The sequence below is a fragment of the Channa argus genome, chromosome 6 (genome assembly GCF_033026475.1).
Source record: "Channa argus isolate prfri chromosome 6, Channa argus male v1.0, whole genome shotgun sequence".
Taxonomy (NCBI): Eukaryota; Metazoa; Chordata; class Actinopteri; order Anabantiformes; family Channidae; genus Channa; species Channa argus.
This window is the reverse complement of record NC_090202.1, coordinates 14,100,001-14,117,106: the sequence shown is the minus strand read 5'-3', so window position 1 is coordinate 14,117,106 and position 17,106 is coordinate 14,100,001. Positions and strand designations below refer to the sequence as shown.

At 40.0% G+C, this 17,106-nt stretch overlaps 2 protein-coding genes across 6 annotated transcripts in view; both read left to right on the top strand.

Annotated features, from left to right (window-relative positions):
- Positions 1 to 416: 416 nt before the first annotated feature.
- Positions 417 to 8,780, top strand: taf15 (TAF15 RNA polymerase II, TATA box binding protein (TBP)-associated factor). 4 transcript variants are annotated; one of them, XM_067507583.1, is made up of 16 exons: positions 418 to 576; positions 1,308 to 1,341; positions 1,782 to 1,815; positions 1,930 to 1,996; positions 2,276 to 2,336; positions 2,513 to 2,769; positions 2,886 to 3,063; positions 4,786 to 4,820; positions 5,361 to 5,393; positions 5,503 to 5,612; positions 5,810 to 5,939; positions 6,009 to 6,101; positions 6,191 to 6,266; positions 6,387 to 6,475; positions 6,663 to 6,798; positions 8,359 to 8,780. In XM_067507583.1, exons 1-16 carry the CDS (start codon positions 567 to 569, stop codon positions 8,396 to 8,398), a joined length of 1,383 nt encoding a protein of 460 aa, XP_067363684.1. In that variant the 5' UTR covers positions 418 to 566; the 3' UTR covers positions 8,399 to 8,780. The 4 variants fall into 4 exon arrangements, with proteins under 4 accessions (XP_067363686.1, XP_067363685.1, XP_067363684.1 ...); XM_067507582.1 differs by having other exon boundaries at positions 5,361 to 5,399; XM_067507585.1 differs by lacking the exon at positions 4,786 to 4,820 and having other exon boundaries at positions 417 to 576.
- A 180-nt stretch (positions 8,781 to 8,960) lies between these two features.
- Positions 8,961 to 17,106, top strand: part of mmp28 (matrix metallopeptidase 28) — a 16,408-nt gene continuing 8,262 nt past the window's right edge. For both annotated transcript variants that reach the window (XM_067507581.1, XM_067507580.1), the window contains exons 1-3: positions 8,961 to 9,235; positions 10,730 to 10,806; positions 11,416 to 11,615. In XM_067507581.1, coding sequence (XP_067363682.1) covers positions 9,107 to 9,235; positions 10,730 to 10,806; positions 11,416 to 11,615 — 406 coding nt within the window. In that variant the 5' untranslated portion in view covers positions 8,961 to 9,106. The remainder of the gene's footprint in view (positions 9,236 to 10,729; positions 10,807 to 11,415; positions 11,616 to 17,106) is intronic.

Sequence of the window (17,106 nt, the reverse complement as noted above, 5' to 3'; positions counted from 1 at the left end):
TATTGGAGACAATCATATTCTCCAATATGTCTAAGTAATGAACCCATGCATCATGCATTAGCTATATTATTTATTTTATGAGTATTTTCATGAGACATGTTGTGAGACTTCTCTCACAAAGAGTTCCAGCATGTATATTGTAACGGAATTAGCAGCTACTCATTATGAGTGACTTAAAGTGACTTTACCAGCACCCTGTAGGTATAACTTAAAGAACTATCCCTGTTTCAATCTGTAACAAGTAATCTATTCTTGCTTTTAGTTAAATATCAAATACAATAAATTATTTGCTTTCATGGAAGATATGAAAAAAATATATACAAAGTGTTGTAGCTACTGGCCATGTTGTGATATTATAATCCAGCAGATGGCGACAGTCTAATGCAGTTGTGAGTTTGGGCAGCGCTTTGAACAATACAGAAGAAGAAGAAGCGGCACTAAGAAAGGTGCTGCAGTGAGTTCAGCTCTGTTCTGCGGCGCTGCGCACATTACAGCACTGGTTTTTAATCAGCTAGTCACAAGAAACTAACGTCATTTTTTAACTTAGTAACACAAAAAGGCACAGGATGGCCACTGGTAAGTATTGTGGATGTTTGTCTATTCATTCATTATTTGTAGATTTTGTGTAGGGATCGTGAAAGTACTTCGATTAGCATTGGCGCTCATTTAGCTATCTAGCATTAGCTGCTAAACGCGAGGCTACACATGCGACCCATCTATTTCCTGGAATACTGCTCTTCTTTCAGTAGCGAAACCATGTTAGCCTCGTAGTGCATTTTCTGCTGCGATGTTTATTTTGTAGCCACTTTTCTTTGTCCACAGCTACGGTTAACTTATTGTATATGGAAGTACATTAATCCATGAGAAGGGCTGTAATGCGGATAATTTACGCAGCCCAACATGTCCGCTACTGAATCTGAATGCGTCTTTGTTTATAGCGATGGCATTTTCACACTAATCGAGCAGCAGTCGGCAGAAAAGATTAATGTCAAATTAAAATACTGTAGTTTTAAGTTGGCAATATCTCTTTAATTGGCCTTTCAAACTAACATATTGGTAGGCCGACACATGTTTTAAAAAACACTTTGACGGTTTAGTTCCGTTTCAAGATTTACCCAGTACCAGGAGCAGGTTGACCGCCATTTTAATGTGTTGGCGTGGTGACGGGCCTGGTCTGAAGCGCCCAACTACTGTCTTGTTTTGCTACTTGCTCGCCTTCATCTTAAGCACGCTGTTAAGCAAATATGTTGTATTTCTTCTGGCCAATAGTTTGTTGTAACGTTAAGTTTGTGTTTTATTTGTTTCAGATTCAGGTTACGGTCAGCATGGAGGCTCACAAAGGTAACAATCTACACACTGTGTTAGCGATTAAAGCCTTGTATACATTTTCTCTATTTATGTCATAACTTGGGTGGTTATGCCAAGCATACCTAACGTTATATTCAGTTTTCCTGATATGACTGACAATAACCAGCCCAGAGAGCAAAGCAAACATAAATAATAATCTGCGAAAGAAGTGTGAAGTATGATAGCTCTTAGTTTTGGGAATCTAAATTAAGAATTGTTATAGTATGTCTCGTTAACCTTGTGCCATTTACTTATTACAACTATCAAAAAATTCATTAAATTTTAATGCAGAGGCGGAAAAGCTTTGCAGCTAATGGTATTCCAATACAATACAAGGGTAACCTTTTGTCAAAGTTAGTCCAGATTATCAAGAAACTACTCAAACCTGAATTAATGTCTCAGATTTCTTAAATACAAATTTTCTCTATTTCTAGCTATGGGTCATTTGGTGGTCAGCAGGGTGGACAGGTAAGATCATTTTGAAAATGCAGCCTGGTAACAGCAAGCATTGGTGTAAATTAGTTTTTACATTGTGATTTATAATCTGAATTCTATAATCCAAATCCCCTTTGTGGTTGACAGGGTTACGGACAAGGAAATGGCAGTGGCTCCTATGGGGGACAGAGTTACAGTGGCTATGGACAGCAAGGTATAATGCAGTTACCCTGTATATTTGAACATGCAAGCATCTGTCATCTATGTGATCACTTTTTGGCTACATAAAGTCACATGCTCAAGTGTTTTCCTGGAACATCTTTAGCTTTAAGTACAGTATACATTTCTTAGCATTGTTCCACTAATAATGGGACGAAGTATTTTCTATCCATAGTTGCATTAATATTCTCAAAAAATGAATTAAACTGGACTCGAAAGAAGTCAAACAGAATCTTGTGACTAATCTTCATGCCTTGTCTCTGCATTTAAACAGAGAGTTTTGGTCAGTCTCAGCAACCGAGCTTTGATAGTTATGGAGGACAAGAGTCATCTGGGTGAGATATTATCATTTTAGAAAACTCTTCATTTGTTGTAGATTTGTCATTTTCAAATGCACTTTGACTATTTTTTAATGTATCTGCTCATCTTAACTGACCCAACCCATCAATGTGTTGAAATACTTGGCATTCATTATGCTAACTGATTTTTTTTTTTCTATAACCACTTCAAGGTATAGTGAAAAGTCGTCCACTTATGGACAGCAAGGCTTCTATGGGCAGCAAGGTTCCTATGGAGGGCAGGGACAGGGTGGTGGTGGAGGTGGTGGTGGTGGAGGCGCTGGTGGCACCAGCACTGGATATGGTGGCCAGGGTCAAGGAGGAGACAGCTATGGACAGCCAAGCTCTTATGGGAGCCAGGGACAGAGCAGTGGCAGTGGATATGGGAGTCAGGGCCAAGGAGCTGGTGGCTATGGAAGATGGAGTGAAGGTAAGGAGAGAAAAAAAATCTAATCGAAAAAAAATTATATAAAACAATGTTCTGACTGAATATAACCTCAATGTCATCTGAGATTGTGTGAATCACATTTGTTTGGCCTATACTAGGTGAAGGTGGTGGTCAGGGAGGGAGGTTTGGACGTGACCACGGAGACCGTTCAGAAGGAGGCGGCTTCAGAGGCCGTGGCCGTGGTGCCTATGAACGTGGTGGCGGTTATGACCGTGGCGGTTATGACCGCAGTGGAGGATATGATCGTGGTGGCAGAGGTGGACCTCCTGGTATGGGGTAAGTTGCACAGTGCCACTGCCCCCAAGGTACTTCTGCATATACACTGAATTATCAAACAATTACTTAGCACTTATCAATCATCAACTACGAACCATCCACATAGATGATTTATTTATACCGTTTTTCTTTTTTTTTTTCACCACTCATCTGCTTTGTGCTCCAGATTTCCATTCTCTTGTAATTTAAAAAAAATATTTATGCCCTAAATCCCAGGTAATATTTATCACCTATGTGCATTGGTCCTTGTGCCTGAAACTTGTCGGTAAACTTTTTTTCTTACGCGATACATGCAGGTGTTAAGCCACACTGCTCAAGATCAAAAAATTGGTATTGTTTAGATACTGTAAATTAGTGCTTAATTAAGTCGAATCACTTGTTAATCATGTCTTAGTAAACAAATAGAGGCTGAATGTGTATATGGGTATTTTTTGTTTAGTTTTAGGGCCTTGACACACCAAGCCAATGTTTAAGAACTTGAGCAGACAAAGACCAACTGCTGCATTTCAGGACACACTGCAAAAACTAGGCTGATGGATGTTCATTGACAGCCTTGTGCTGGCCGACAGTCGGATTGGTGTGTCCCAGCCCTGAAACAAACCAAGCACATGGTTGTGCAACAGTTTTATCTCAGACTTTGGGACAGGTTTTGTCCATTCGAAGCATAATACCTGCCACATTTTTCATTTACTAAGAGTTGTACCTAAATATGTTCCTGTACGTAGAAGAAAAGCTACTGCACAACATTTAGGATGCAGAACATTTGTACTTCAAAATACGGGTGAGATACACTGATAATCCCTATTTTTCACTGTGGGCCCTTTGCCTTTTTAGGACTAGCATGTTGCCCTTAAGATTTAGAGATCTTTTTTAATTAAAATGCCAATTTGCCCATCTTATAAGAAAAAATATATTTGTATTTGTTTTGCGCGACACCTTTGGTATGAGCTGAAAGCCCTACATGATGGTCCCCTTAGGTAACTTTGTCAAGCCAACTGGTCAGACCAAAGTTTTGTCTATTAAATTGTTCTACAGTATGTGCCCTTGACCCAGAGAGTGCTTTGAATTCAGATGTGTGACTGAAACAATTGGCATCAAGCCACAAAGTTAAATCACCAGCAGCCCCACATTTTTATTTACCAGAAAATTTTGGTGTTCTTGTGCTCCAAGGACCACATAGCAGATTTTGAATTAAGGAAATACCACTGGAGCCACATCTTCAGCTGCTTCACATTAAACAGGTTTCATTCAAGTGTTGTATATTTGACAATGGAGAACATGTGTGTTGTGTTAACATGGATCTACATTTTATACTACAGGTGTTCAGAGTGATTGAACTAAAACTTGGACCTCTGTTAAAGGATCTCATAAACGCACTCGGTGGAAGATTATTTAAGTTGCCACGCCCCTTTCACACCAATTTGGCTTCTCATTGTAAAAAAAACAAATTGAGCTGGTTATTCAGCTCTTGATATTCAATTCGGCTATGTGGAGGAAAAAAAATTCTTAACGCGACATGAATGTCTTCACTCGTCTGCTTGATTTGTTAAGTCAGAACTTCCAAGTCGTCTGTTCAATGATCTATAATGTTAAAGACTAACTGATTCCTCGTGTGAGACATACACCCTGGCAGGAGTGCATACTGATGGGGATGTAGGGGAGCTTTGAGCTCTCAGTTGGGACAAAGGAAAAGCCATCATATCTCCAATTTTTCCTCTGCAGAGGTGGTGACCGTGGTGGCTACAAAAATTACGGTGGTAAGTGACGAGCATCAGAACTGTGTCGGTGGGGGAGGAAAGAACATGAGTTAGCAAAAGGAAAAAAATGGGATTTAAAAAAATAAAATCAGTGAATGCCACCATTTTCATGTCAAGATCCCAAGAGACTCCACCTATTTTTCTTAGCAGGATCTCATAAATGACTTGATGGTAAATGGTAAAACAACACGAAGCCTGAGTTGTTAAAATAATGGTATTGTTGCATGAAGACGAAGGCTGATTGTAAATGACAGAGGTGTTCCATGACGAAGAAGGGAAAACTTTCTAAAAACTGGAGACATTTTGGTGGTTTTCATTGCTGGTGTAAGCTCAAAAGAAACAGAGCAATTTTGTTCTTGTTGCAAGGTGTTGGTATGTGATCCAGCGGTATGAAACGCCCATCAGACAGCTGTAAACATGAACTTTTTTTAATCTTTAGTATGCATTGATAGGATGAAGTTCATAAATGTATAAAACAGTACAGTTGGCTTTAAAAGTTACTCACTCAAATGTTGTTTGATCCTCTCCTCTGTTTTACAGGCTCTCGAGACTACGGCTCAAGGGATGAACCAGGTGAGAGTGAGTATATTTGTCCTGTCTTTTAACATGTCGATAGCCCTCTGAAGTATCTTTTCTAGAAATACCCACAAAAGTTGACTCTTTTTTTTTTTTTCTATTACAGGTGGAGAACAGGACAACTCTGACAACAACACCATTTTTGTGCAAGGACTTGGAGAAGATGTCACTGTTCAGGAAGTTGGTGACTTTTTCAAGCAAATTGGTATTATCAAGGTAATGAACTATTTGCTTTTGATAGCATGTGTGTTTGTTTTTAATTCTCTTAAATGTGGACACTGAAGTTTTTAACATCTTAAGGCTGTGTCACTTCAGATTTTATGTGAACTCTGTGTGAATGCCCTGCTTCCAGAACGACGGGAGTAGGAATATAAGCAGAAGTACAGAGAATCTGATGTATTTTGTGCTTTCAGGTAAACAAGAAGACTGGTCAGCCTATGATCAACATCTACTCTGATAAGGCCACCGGTCGGCCAAAAGGAGAAGCGACAGTGTCCTTTGATGACCCGCCTTCTGCCAAAGCTGCCATTGATTGGTTTGATGGTAAGATAGCTGGTATATTCATTTTATTAAAGAAGTTAATATCATTGACTAACCTGTTCTTTATGTCAGGCAAGGAATTTAATGGCAAACCCATCAAAGTATCGTTTGCCACTCGCAGAGCTGAGTTTACACAGAGAGGAGGTGGACGAGGGGCAAGAGGAGGTGGGTGTTTGTTGAGCAGGAAATTTAACATGAAAATGTTACATTGAGGTTTTCCTGTTTGTGATTTGATTGTAATCTGCTGCTTTCAGGTTTCAGAGGTCGTGGCGGCGGTGGTGGAGGACCCAACTTTGACATTAAGGGTGGAGACTGGCCATGTCCCAACAGGTTGGTAGGATAAAATTTCATGTTTTGTAAATCGACATACAACAGAGTCGTATTGTAATTTTTATAAAATGTTGTGGTTGTTTGTTTGTTTTTTTGTTTGTTTGTTTTTTCTTCCCCCAGTTCTTGTGGCAACATGAATTTTGCACGTCGGCAAGAGTGTAACAAATGTGGCGCCCCTAAACCAGGTGATGCAGGATTTGGAGGTGGAGGTGAGTATCTGTTTGATTTTTGGTACGGGAGGACTTTCTTTAACTGCTTCACTAAATAAGAATCCTGAACAAATTGCCAGATAGAAATTAACAATTAAACTTGTATATCATATGAAAAATGTCTCTGTAGTGCATACTGATTTACTCTGGAATTTCCTTATTATGACATAGTTGTGACTGTTTGCAGATCGCGGAGGTAGAGGAGGTTTTGGCGGTGACAGAGGTGGTGGCTTCAGAGGTCGTGGGAGTTTCCGTGGCGGAGACCGTGGCAGCTATGGTGGAGGTGGTGGAGGATTTGGAGGTGGCTACAAGATGGGAGGAAGGTTGGTTACTTGTGTTTCTTGGATTTTGGGTGGCTGTAGCTCAGTTAGTAGGGCAGTTGTCCACAGACCACATGGTCAGTGGTTTGACTAGAGCAACTCAGTAGCAACATTGTAAAGTGCTTTGGATAAAAATACTATATAAGCAAACCTTTTACTTTCATGGGAAAGTCTCTGTGGTTCTCTGCTAAAGTAGTTTGACTATATGACCACAAGAAGGCGGAGCTTTGTACTTGTATACAATATGTACTGTGAAGCAATCTTTAAGGTTAAATGCTCTGAAGTGTACAGGAAATTAGCATCCTGTTTATGTTGATATCAAATGTCCTTTAAAACTGTCCTTTAAGATGCTCTTTACAGTTGAGTGCAAAATCCCCAACTTCTGAGCTGGAAATCATTTCATTAACATAATGCACATTCAGCCAGTCAAAATTTTGTCAGAGGCAACAAATAGTTAAGTGTATAAAAAGCTGCTGTAACCACCTAGGCCAACTATGAACTGTAGGGTCGACAATTCGGGCCCCCATTCCCTGCAGGACCCCAAAACCCCAACGTGCCAAACAGCGCAAATCTGAGCACAACAGTAAGATTGGGCAGAGTTGCATCAGGTGTAAATGCCTGTGAACAGACCACATGGTCTGTTTTGGAAACTCTGAGCTAACGGGATTCAGTCATTGTAAACGAACGTGCTTGTTATGAAATGTTTTACACTATTCATATCCTCCCTTTTCTGTTTGTCCTCAAATCTATTTTGACTACCCTGTGAGCAGCATTTTTGTCCTTTTTTAAGGTATAATTCTAGCCCATGTACAGCCTTCTTTAAATCTTTCCACAGGTTTTCAATGAAGTCTGTGGAAAGGCATTCACCTTATTCTTTTTAAACTACTCCTGTGTTGACTTTTTCTGTTTTGGATCAGTCTTATAGAAGGATCCACTGACTTGCAGTTGTAGCATTTTGACTGATTGTAGGAGGCTTAATTTGATTTTGGACTGAATTCTTTCCACTTTATGCAGAGCTCCAGTGCCTTATGCTGACCTACACCCCAAAAACATCAGTGAGCTTCCATGTGTGACTGTAGAAATAGTGTTCCTCTCCTTTCCCCCCTCCTTACCACACGTATCTGTGGAAATTGACACATCGGACCACAATGTTGTTCCAAAACTCATAAACTAAAAAACAACTACTTGCCACTACGAGACCACTCTAGCTTACCACTTTATCGGATCCTCTGCTGTTCTGTTTCGTTCAGGTTCTGGCGAAGTCCAGCAAAGTTGTTTTGGTAGTTTCCATAAGGTTATAATACAAACTTTAAAAAAAACTAAATTCCCCAAGGGTTCTGTGTATTTGATTTACAGCAGTGCTTTGTATAAGGGGGTTGAGAGAAGGGTTCTTCTCTAAAAGCAAAATATCCTATTACAGATTTAAAAAGTTGGGTGAATCAGGAAAACTTGCACCATATTCTTTCATCTTTGTAGTTCAGATAACAAAGGTTGATTCACTGACAGAAGATTTTTATCATTTTTAAAATGGTGGTTGTAACTGATATTGGTCTTTGTCCTCAGAGATGACCGCAGAAATGACAGAAGAGAAAGGCCATACTAATGCTGACCAGATGGACACCATTCCAGCCCTGGAGTTCACCATGGAGGGAGGGTTTAGCTCTTGGGGTCAGGAGAAACTGGGGAAGGGGATGGATCAGAGAGTCTGATTTGTGTACCTATGTAGCCAGTGCATCCTAACTATTACTGTTGAGCTGTAAGAGAGGGAAGAACATGTTGTGCTAATGTAAAAGTACTTTGGGCTGGTCAGCACTGTTGGCATGTGTTCATCTTTTTCTTTTCTTTTTTTCTTTGTGCATCTTTTAATTTTGTCTCAGATTATAGTTGGAAATGTTTTGTGAGGTAGTCATTGTACCATTTTGTAAGAAATGTTTTACTTGGGTTATGTATTTTTTTTTTTTTCAAATATTAAACCGTGATCTTTCTGTGTGAGTTTGGCCGTGACTTTAAACACTTAAAACACAATGCACTACACGTCCATGCCCAATTGTTGAACATGATCAGCAGGGAGCAGCCTGCGCTGTGCTGATATTTTGCCATCAGCTTCCGTGCAGGCGGACAGAGGCGGTGCTGCCACTCCCCGCTGTGACTGGCTGCTTGATTAGGCTCGTTAGTTGTCCTAGGGATGGAGTTAGGCGAGCAGCAGCACGCGCTCACTGAACGACGAAAATCAACAATGAGAGACGCAACTTTATCTGAAGGGAAATGTGCGGCGCAGGAAGGGGTGTTCTGATACTGTGGCTGCCCTGCAATGAAGTGCCGACCTCTGGAACACCGGACTGGTTCGGGACGGGACATGAGGGCACACTGGGTGCTGATTGTGATGGTTTGCATCACCGCGCAGAATGCTGGTGGATCGCCTGTACGCCTGGATCCCGAGGTACTCAGTCCCAAACGTGACTGATTTAAGTACCTGACAGGAGTTTTAGCCATTACTGGCACCGTAATGTGTAGGCGAAGAGGTGGGCGGCTTATTTAAAATATGACAAACCTTTGTAACTGGGATGGATATCTCAGCTTTACAATATCCAATTTCAGTATATTGTCATAGTAACGATTGGTAATACCGGAGCATTTAAGTAGCAAAGAAAACAATCTGTATTAGCGGGGTTATACACACGTATGTGTCCCGTAGGACATCGGACGGCAGGTTTTACTTGTGAATGATTTATGGACATTCTTAGGCAGGTTTTGCATTGCAAGCAAAGCTTTGCATATTTTACGTTAATTTCCATTGCTTGTATCCGTTAAAAGAACGCTTGAAGTTTTAAGTAGAATGAGAGATTTTGTTTTTTTTATTTATCCACTTGCATTAAAATACAAGATCCTTTAAGCAAATAAAATTTTTCAGTTTGAGTCTTACCTCTGAAATGGCAGCAAGCTCGTTTAAAAGACAAATATACTGCAGACATATTAGAGGAATTCTCCTTTAAAACAAATCGTGTGTTGAGAACTGCTGCATGTTTCTCTACAGTCATGATTAATATGAGTAGCCACATACCACAGCTCCATACAGTGACACACAAGGGGACACAGCCCATTTTTAAAAGAGAATTACTATCGTTGTTTCAAGGGGGTTTGTACTGCACAAGTTTAATTTGACAGCTGCCATCCATAGGCTCTACATTTTCTTCAAAGCTCTTAGACCACATAAAACTACGCTTACATGTGTACAGCTTTTTCTTACACGAAAAAATAAAAACAAAACCTGGTATGTTTCAGTGCCTTTAATGGACCAAACGTTTTTACAGACATTCCTGTCTGCTGACGCACATCAGTCATTCCCTTAATGTTAATTTCTATCCCACCTTTACCACATCTGTAATCAAGGCTATGCCTAAACCTGCTACATATAGGTTAAGGGCTGTAAAAGATTGTAATGTTAACTAGCAACATAACCAATATGAAACTACAAAGCAGCAGCATCTGTTATCTTGTCCCCAGCTGGTTCATTTTTAGACATTAAACTGTTCTGAAATTACATGTTAACATAATTCTTTTGAAATAACTATGAATTTTCAGGGATACCCCAAAGGATTCTTTCTCTTATGGGTGGTCCAGAGTATCCATTGTTATCAGCTCACAACAGGTGTGGGAATTTACCTGAATGTGACATGGTGTAACTGAGATTTTCTGAAAAAGTCTACAGGCTTGAATGCAAAAAGTATATTTACAAATGTTAAAATATGAGCTTATTTTATACAGAAAGACAAGCGGGGGGCCCTGCTGGCTCAGTGGTAGAGCATTGGGTTGGAATGCAGAAGGCAATGATCAATGATGAGAAAATGTTTCACTTTGAAGTTTTCCATTGGGTTTATTTGTTGAATTGGAGCATATTTGTTTGTTGTATTAACAAGTTTGAACACAACTGCAGGGTTTTCTGGAAAAGTATGGCTACTTCCATCAGGACAACCACATCCACAATGCAGCTGAGATGCAGTCAGCAATCCGGTAAGTGGCTCAGTGTCTCCTCAGGGATGAATGTAGAAATCATTGTCCTCATCTGTGAATGTGATATGATTTGATTACAAAGCAGCCAGTTCTTTGATCACAGTTGGTTGTGTTCAGTGTGTTCATCAGGGGGAAGGGTGAGCTCAATGTGGAACAAGCCTCAGGGCTTAACGTCAGGGCAATAAAACACACCCTGACCTCTGCTCTCAGAAAAATCTCCCAAACCCTTTCTGAGCCTTATCCTCTGGTCATACTGTACTATAGTGGAAATAGATTGAAAAACCTTGCTTTTACTGAAAATCTGGACTGAAATGATTGACCTATGGACCTTAAGAGCTTTTCATGTCAACCATAGGTCCACAAGCAATCTGAGTGTCTGCATTTGCTCATAGCAAGATGGTAGCGGAGAGTACAAACAACAATATTCTGTAAAGATTTAATTGCTCTTCTTAGAAACACAGGGACTTCGTATTGTTTTGTTTGGGTTGTCGGTCTGGGCAGAGAGTTTCCTCTTAGTTTCAAATTCCTGTTCACTCACATACTGGCATAATTGAAAAGCCAAATGCTGTTTCAGGAAGAGCCTCACACAAACATTTCCTTTCTTTGCAGCGAGTTCCAGTGGTTGACTCGGCTTCCTGCCACAGGTGAACTTGACAGCGCCACCTTGAGGCAGATGTCGGAGCCACGCTGTGGGGTGTCAGATGAGGGCAGCCAGCAAATCTGGGCCCAGAGAGTAAATGTCCTGTTCACTGGAAAGAGTGGTGCTGTAGGACGGTCACAACGCCGCAGGCAGCGCTCTGCTACAGAAGGTATTTTGTTTAAAGTGTTCATGATTTGTGCACAATGTGTGAATCCAGGTCTGTGTTTATATTAGCAGTATGAGACCACTTAAACACTGAAGACCTGAGTGATGTGTGATGTTCTCCAAAGAAACCGTTATCATCGTGAATGTTTTGGGTGTTATGCTGTGGAGTGGTCATAAAGAGCCAACAGTTATCTGGGAGGGTCCACCCTCCTAAACTAAGGCACTAAACAAAGCTGAGGGGTGTAATTAAGGCTGGTGGCATGTCTGATATTGTGTGCTGATATTGTGTGCTGGTGATATGATTGTGATATTGTGAGATTGTGAGCTGGGATGATTCCTGCTTTAAGCAGCAATTATAGAAATCCACATATCTTTCACATCATTATTTTTATGTTTAGTTTGGGCGTTACAAGCTGAGACAGTTTGAGCATCACTTGAGTGAAAAAGACAGTTTAACCCTCTGTATAGTACAAAATGAGATGTGGGGTATCAACCAACAGCAGTAGACTCTCCAGCCCAACTTCCAGGCTTCTGTTTCTTTTTTTAAGTTCCCCACATTTGAGCAATTTCCTGTAGAAATCTAAGTTTGCTGTTTTAACCAGTGCTGTCACTTTGGTTGTGCAGTTTGACCATTTCCCCAAATTCCTTTAGAAAATTACCAAGACTCTTATTTCAGATTATCCTAATTTTGTGTGCATAAAATCATTCATTGGTGCACAGGTCCCTGCAATTTGAACTGGCTTAAGGCTGCAGGATTTAAAGTGTTTAACAGAGGTTAAGAGTGCAGCTGAGCACTGCCTGCTTTCTTGCAGACTGCGTGGAGTACTTGGGCACACGGTCCCTCCCCTTCCCAACTTAGAGTGATTCACAGAAATATTTCAACATTACCAAAAGCTGTAGACCAATCAGTCACAAAATTAAAGCTGCTGACAGGTAAAGTGGATCATTGGTAGAAGGAGAGCCTCTTCCCCCGCTTCTCTGTTGTGCCTCCAGCTTCTTGATGTGTGGAGCCTGTGCATTCCTTCCTGTCACTGACTGGGGTTGGCTAATGTTCAGGGAATGCAGCAGCGGCTGGTGTTTGCTGCTGCCTCTTCATGTTAGTACCTGACACGTTCCTTCTGGTAAACACATCTATAACTGAGTGAGTGGATGATGTTTTCCAAACTGTGTGGCTATCTCAATGGCCAGATATATTTACTGTCTTAATGAATGACTGCTTGTCTGGATTAGAGCATGTACCTCTGCGATTATTTTACTCCCAGATATGACTTATCTGACAGGCGGCAGTGTTATTTCAAAAAGAGCAACATTAATGCCATATTCTATCACAGCCTCAGGACAGACTTCTTACAGATCCGGCTTCATTTATCCATTGATGTATGTTAGCAGTGTAATAACCTTATTGTGAGTAGGAGTAGTATGTTCCTACGGTGAAACCACTGCCTTTACTTTTTGTTTAGAAGCAGCAGATGTGTTTCTGCTTGCGACTTGAAGTATGCTGGAGGAGTATGACGTTTGGATCATTTGGTCCCACATAAAATGCAACGAAAACCTGCCTTTGCCAGGTAAACCATTAATTGCTCAGCCTGTAGCGGGTGGCAACAATTAAAGCCTCTCTCATTTCCATGTCAGTGACAGAATCGATCTGGCAGTCCATCACCTTAACCCATAGAGAAATATCTCAACAGCCATTAAAAAGATTGACACGAAACTTCGTAGAGATATTTCTTGCTCCTATTTGATGAACAGGGATCATTTAAGTGATCTTATGACGTTTCCTGCAGCGCCAACATGAGATTCAGCCGGAGCAGTTTGGCCCTTACGGCCGAGTCTGGTTGCTATACACAGCCTGCAGGCTACAGGAACATGCACATGAGTCAGATGGGCAGCTTGTTCATTCACTCTCAGATGTCATGTATTGGGATTTTGTTTAGTGTGAACATGTCACCCTCTGAGTTTCCTGGAACTTGACAACAGACCTTGACTTGTGGTGGAATGTGATGGTTGTTCGCACTGATATTCACAGAGCTGACATTCCACACCCTTGACCAAGATAAGTACTATAAGTGTGATACGTGTGTGTGTGTGTGTGTATGCAAGTGTGCATGTGTTTTGTTTTTCTTAGAAGTGTACACTTATAGATCGGTTTCCTGCTTTAGAAAATGTTAACTACTTAATTGCCATTTTACAACGGACAATTTACTGTAATTTTAAAGTAAATTAAACTGAATGAAATTAGTTTAAAATTTCTAAGCAATGTTTAATTTATATTTACTTAGTTTTAGCTTCTTAAATGTGATTACTCTTATTTTACGCTAAATATCTTTGGAGTTAGACATGCTGTGTGGAGTTCATCTCAGGCTCTGGCAAATCACGATGGGCATTTTCAGCCACACTAGCAGCGTTTCCTTCAAGATGACTGCATCACAATGTTAGCGGGTGTTTGTGTTGAGCCACTAATGTGACTTTAGACTTTCAACCTTGTCTCTTCTCCACTATTTTCTAACATTGTACAGAGTAAATAAGATCATCAAAACACAAAAAAAGAGTTCAATCAATAATGAAAATAGTCACTGCAGCCCTTTCGCTCACAAATCTGCCTGATCTCTCTATATTGTGTTGTTTGTAAACTGAACTTTGCGGTAGACACACAGACAGTGATTAAAGTATAATTTGCAGGCAGATGTGTGCATTATGTGTGGATGTGTCCAACAGCCTCCTTGACACAAGCAGCACATAAAATCCCTCTGCATCACCACAAACAATAACTATCAGATGATCTCGGTCACTTCCTAATGTTTCTGATAACCTGGCCTCCCTACACTGCTGCCACAGAGGGCATCGTGTTAATTGCTTCCATAAAGGAAGTTGGGGAATGTCTCATGTGTTGGACTTCCTGGCTTCTCTACTCTCCTCGGGGAGGTCTTACTCTGCGGCGGTCTGGGGCAAAGAGATGGCGCCTGAACTCTGCCAAGAATTCAGATCTACATACATCGTGTGGCAACAGGCCTAATGTATATAGTTCAACTGGGAATAAAAAAAATGGAGCCGGTTGAGAAACCAGAGAAAACCACTTGTGCTGAGTGCAGTTTTGTCATAGTGAGAAACATGACGGTCTTAAATCAAAAATTAAATGTTTACGGGAAAACACACATTATAATAACAGTGACATTATCCCTAGGGTTAAGTTGCTATTTTTGTGTATGTTTTTTGTCTCTGAGTGAATGTAAATCAGTGGTTTGTCTCTTTTTATTCTTCCATACAGTGTTTAACAAGGCAGGTGTCTCCACTGTTACTGTTATTTCTGTCAATTATTGTAAGAAAAAATGCTCAAGATGATGATCAAGTTTACATAACACTGGAGTTGCTGAGGAACCACAAATTATGTTTGTGTGTTTACTTGCAACGAAACACACACTGATGCAATTCCCAAACCCAATCTTAATGGCTCCAGATATCCCGATATTTGCCTGTCTCCAGGGTGCTATTGAGGTCTCAGAATGTAGTGCATACCTCTTGTTTATCACTCTCATCTTTCTCATGACCCCTTTGTATATTATTAACGAGTGCATTAAAATAACTCAAACTTTAGAAACAAAATCATCCCCAGGTTTAAATTCTTACGGCTGACTTGCTTGGTCCCCCACGTATGGTTATGCAGAAATGTGTTGTACAGGCAAGCGTGCAGACCTCCCACTCACATTTGGCTTCCACCTCAGGGAAAACAGACATTAACTACATTTTATAACTAAGTGTGCTTGATTCATGTTGCCACTTTATAGTAAAGCCTAAAATGTAAGAGTGTGTCAATGAAAAGCCCTCATGCAGCATGAGCTGCGTCTAAAATTATTATTATAACTTTTGCATTTTGTCTCTGTGTCAGAACGACTCTTTTGTGTTAACTTTAAGCAACGTGAGTTTATACAGTGTAGTCACAACATTTAACATTTATTCAGGATTCTCCACAGATATATTAAACCAAAAGAGAGGTCATCCTGTCTTTCATAATCTATTTAGCTTCATGTCAGTATGAAGAAATTAAAGTCCAGAAGGTATCAACATATTGTTTAAACTTGACTCAACAAATTCTACACAGCTTTCTAAGACACTTGTTTACTCTGTTTACACTTGTTTACTCTTAACCAACTCTTTCAGCAGCTCTGTCCACTGTTTCATCCTCCAGACTTGAACAGTCCGAGTGAGCGTCCAGGCTCTGCAGCTGTCTCTCCCTAAAGGTCCATATCAACTAATGATTGTTTCCTGTGAGGAAGCCTCTCTGTCTGCTTGTTGTGGATGTGTGTTGCATGGCTCAGAGCTTGTGTGTGTTTTCTTTCTTTCCAAATTGCTACATTGTCTAATCCTGTGTGCATATCAAGAGGTTAGAGTCTTGTGAATGAAAGAAAAACTGAAGAAACTGAAAGAAAAAATTATCTGTCCCCTTCTCTCTATCACTGAACAAATGTGAGATTCTGAAATCTGCAACACACGTAATTTTGTTTAAGATGAGAAGCCACAGACATGTGTTGATGTAAACTACTGGGAGTGCTTGTTAGTTTGGCCAGCTGTGGACTAGCCAGATTAACAGCCTATCATTTTGACAAAGCCTGCTGGATGTGAGAAGCCTCTACTTCATAAGATTATGGCTTTACATGTGATTTCTGGCATCTGAACTTATAATACACAATATGCAACAATGTAAATACATGGCTATTCAGTTGGTAATAATAATATAATTTTTGTGTGATGTTTTATTGAATAAAACTAAGTGAAACAAGTGATAAGACCACCTTGAATGTGTATAACAAAAACAATAGAAATTGTAGGAATTCAGACAAGGTTGCAGACTTGTGCGATAAAAACATAATGCAATGTTTGAACCATTATGGCAGCTGCTTTCTTAGTAACCCTTTCTACTGAATCATGTATACTGTATATACTTTAATATTTTAAGAAATCTGAACAGTTTTCTGAACAGTAGAGTTGAATTAATCTGGGACTATTATCCATTAGGGTTATACAGTTGTATTTTAGTGATTCCTCACAGCAGTAGGACAGTGGCGTATTTAGGACTGAAAATAATGTTTATTGTAATAAAGGAACAAATCATTTTTAAATAACAATGGAGCTCTGTGGCACGTGGGACTAATTTCTGAGATTACATTTAGATTCAACATTTTCATTGTTTCATTGTCATTTGCAGTTCATCTGCTCAATAATCAGTGAAAGTTATTGGCTTTGGATCATTAACGCCTGTAATCAGTGAGGGACCGAGCAGAACTCTAAAGTGAGTAAAGCTCAGAGAAGCGGTTTTCTTTAAATTCTGATTATCAGTTGTAACATGTTTTATTTTGTAATGTTTTGTCTGTTATTCTGTATTGTGGGAAGGTTTGCATAGCGAATTGGTTTCTTTTTCCCCTTCTGATTAATTTTAACCTTTTTCAAAGGTTATTATTTTTCAGTAACATTTTACATGGTTAAACACCTCTTTAAACGTT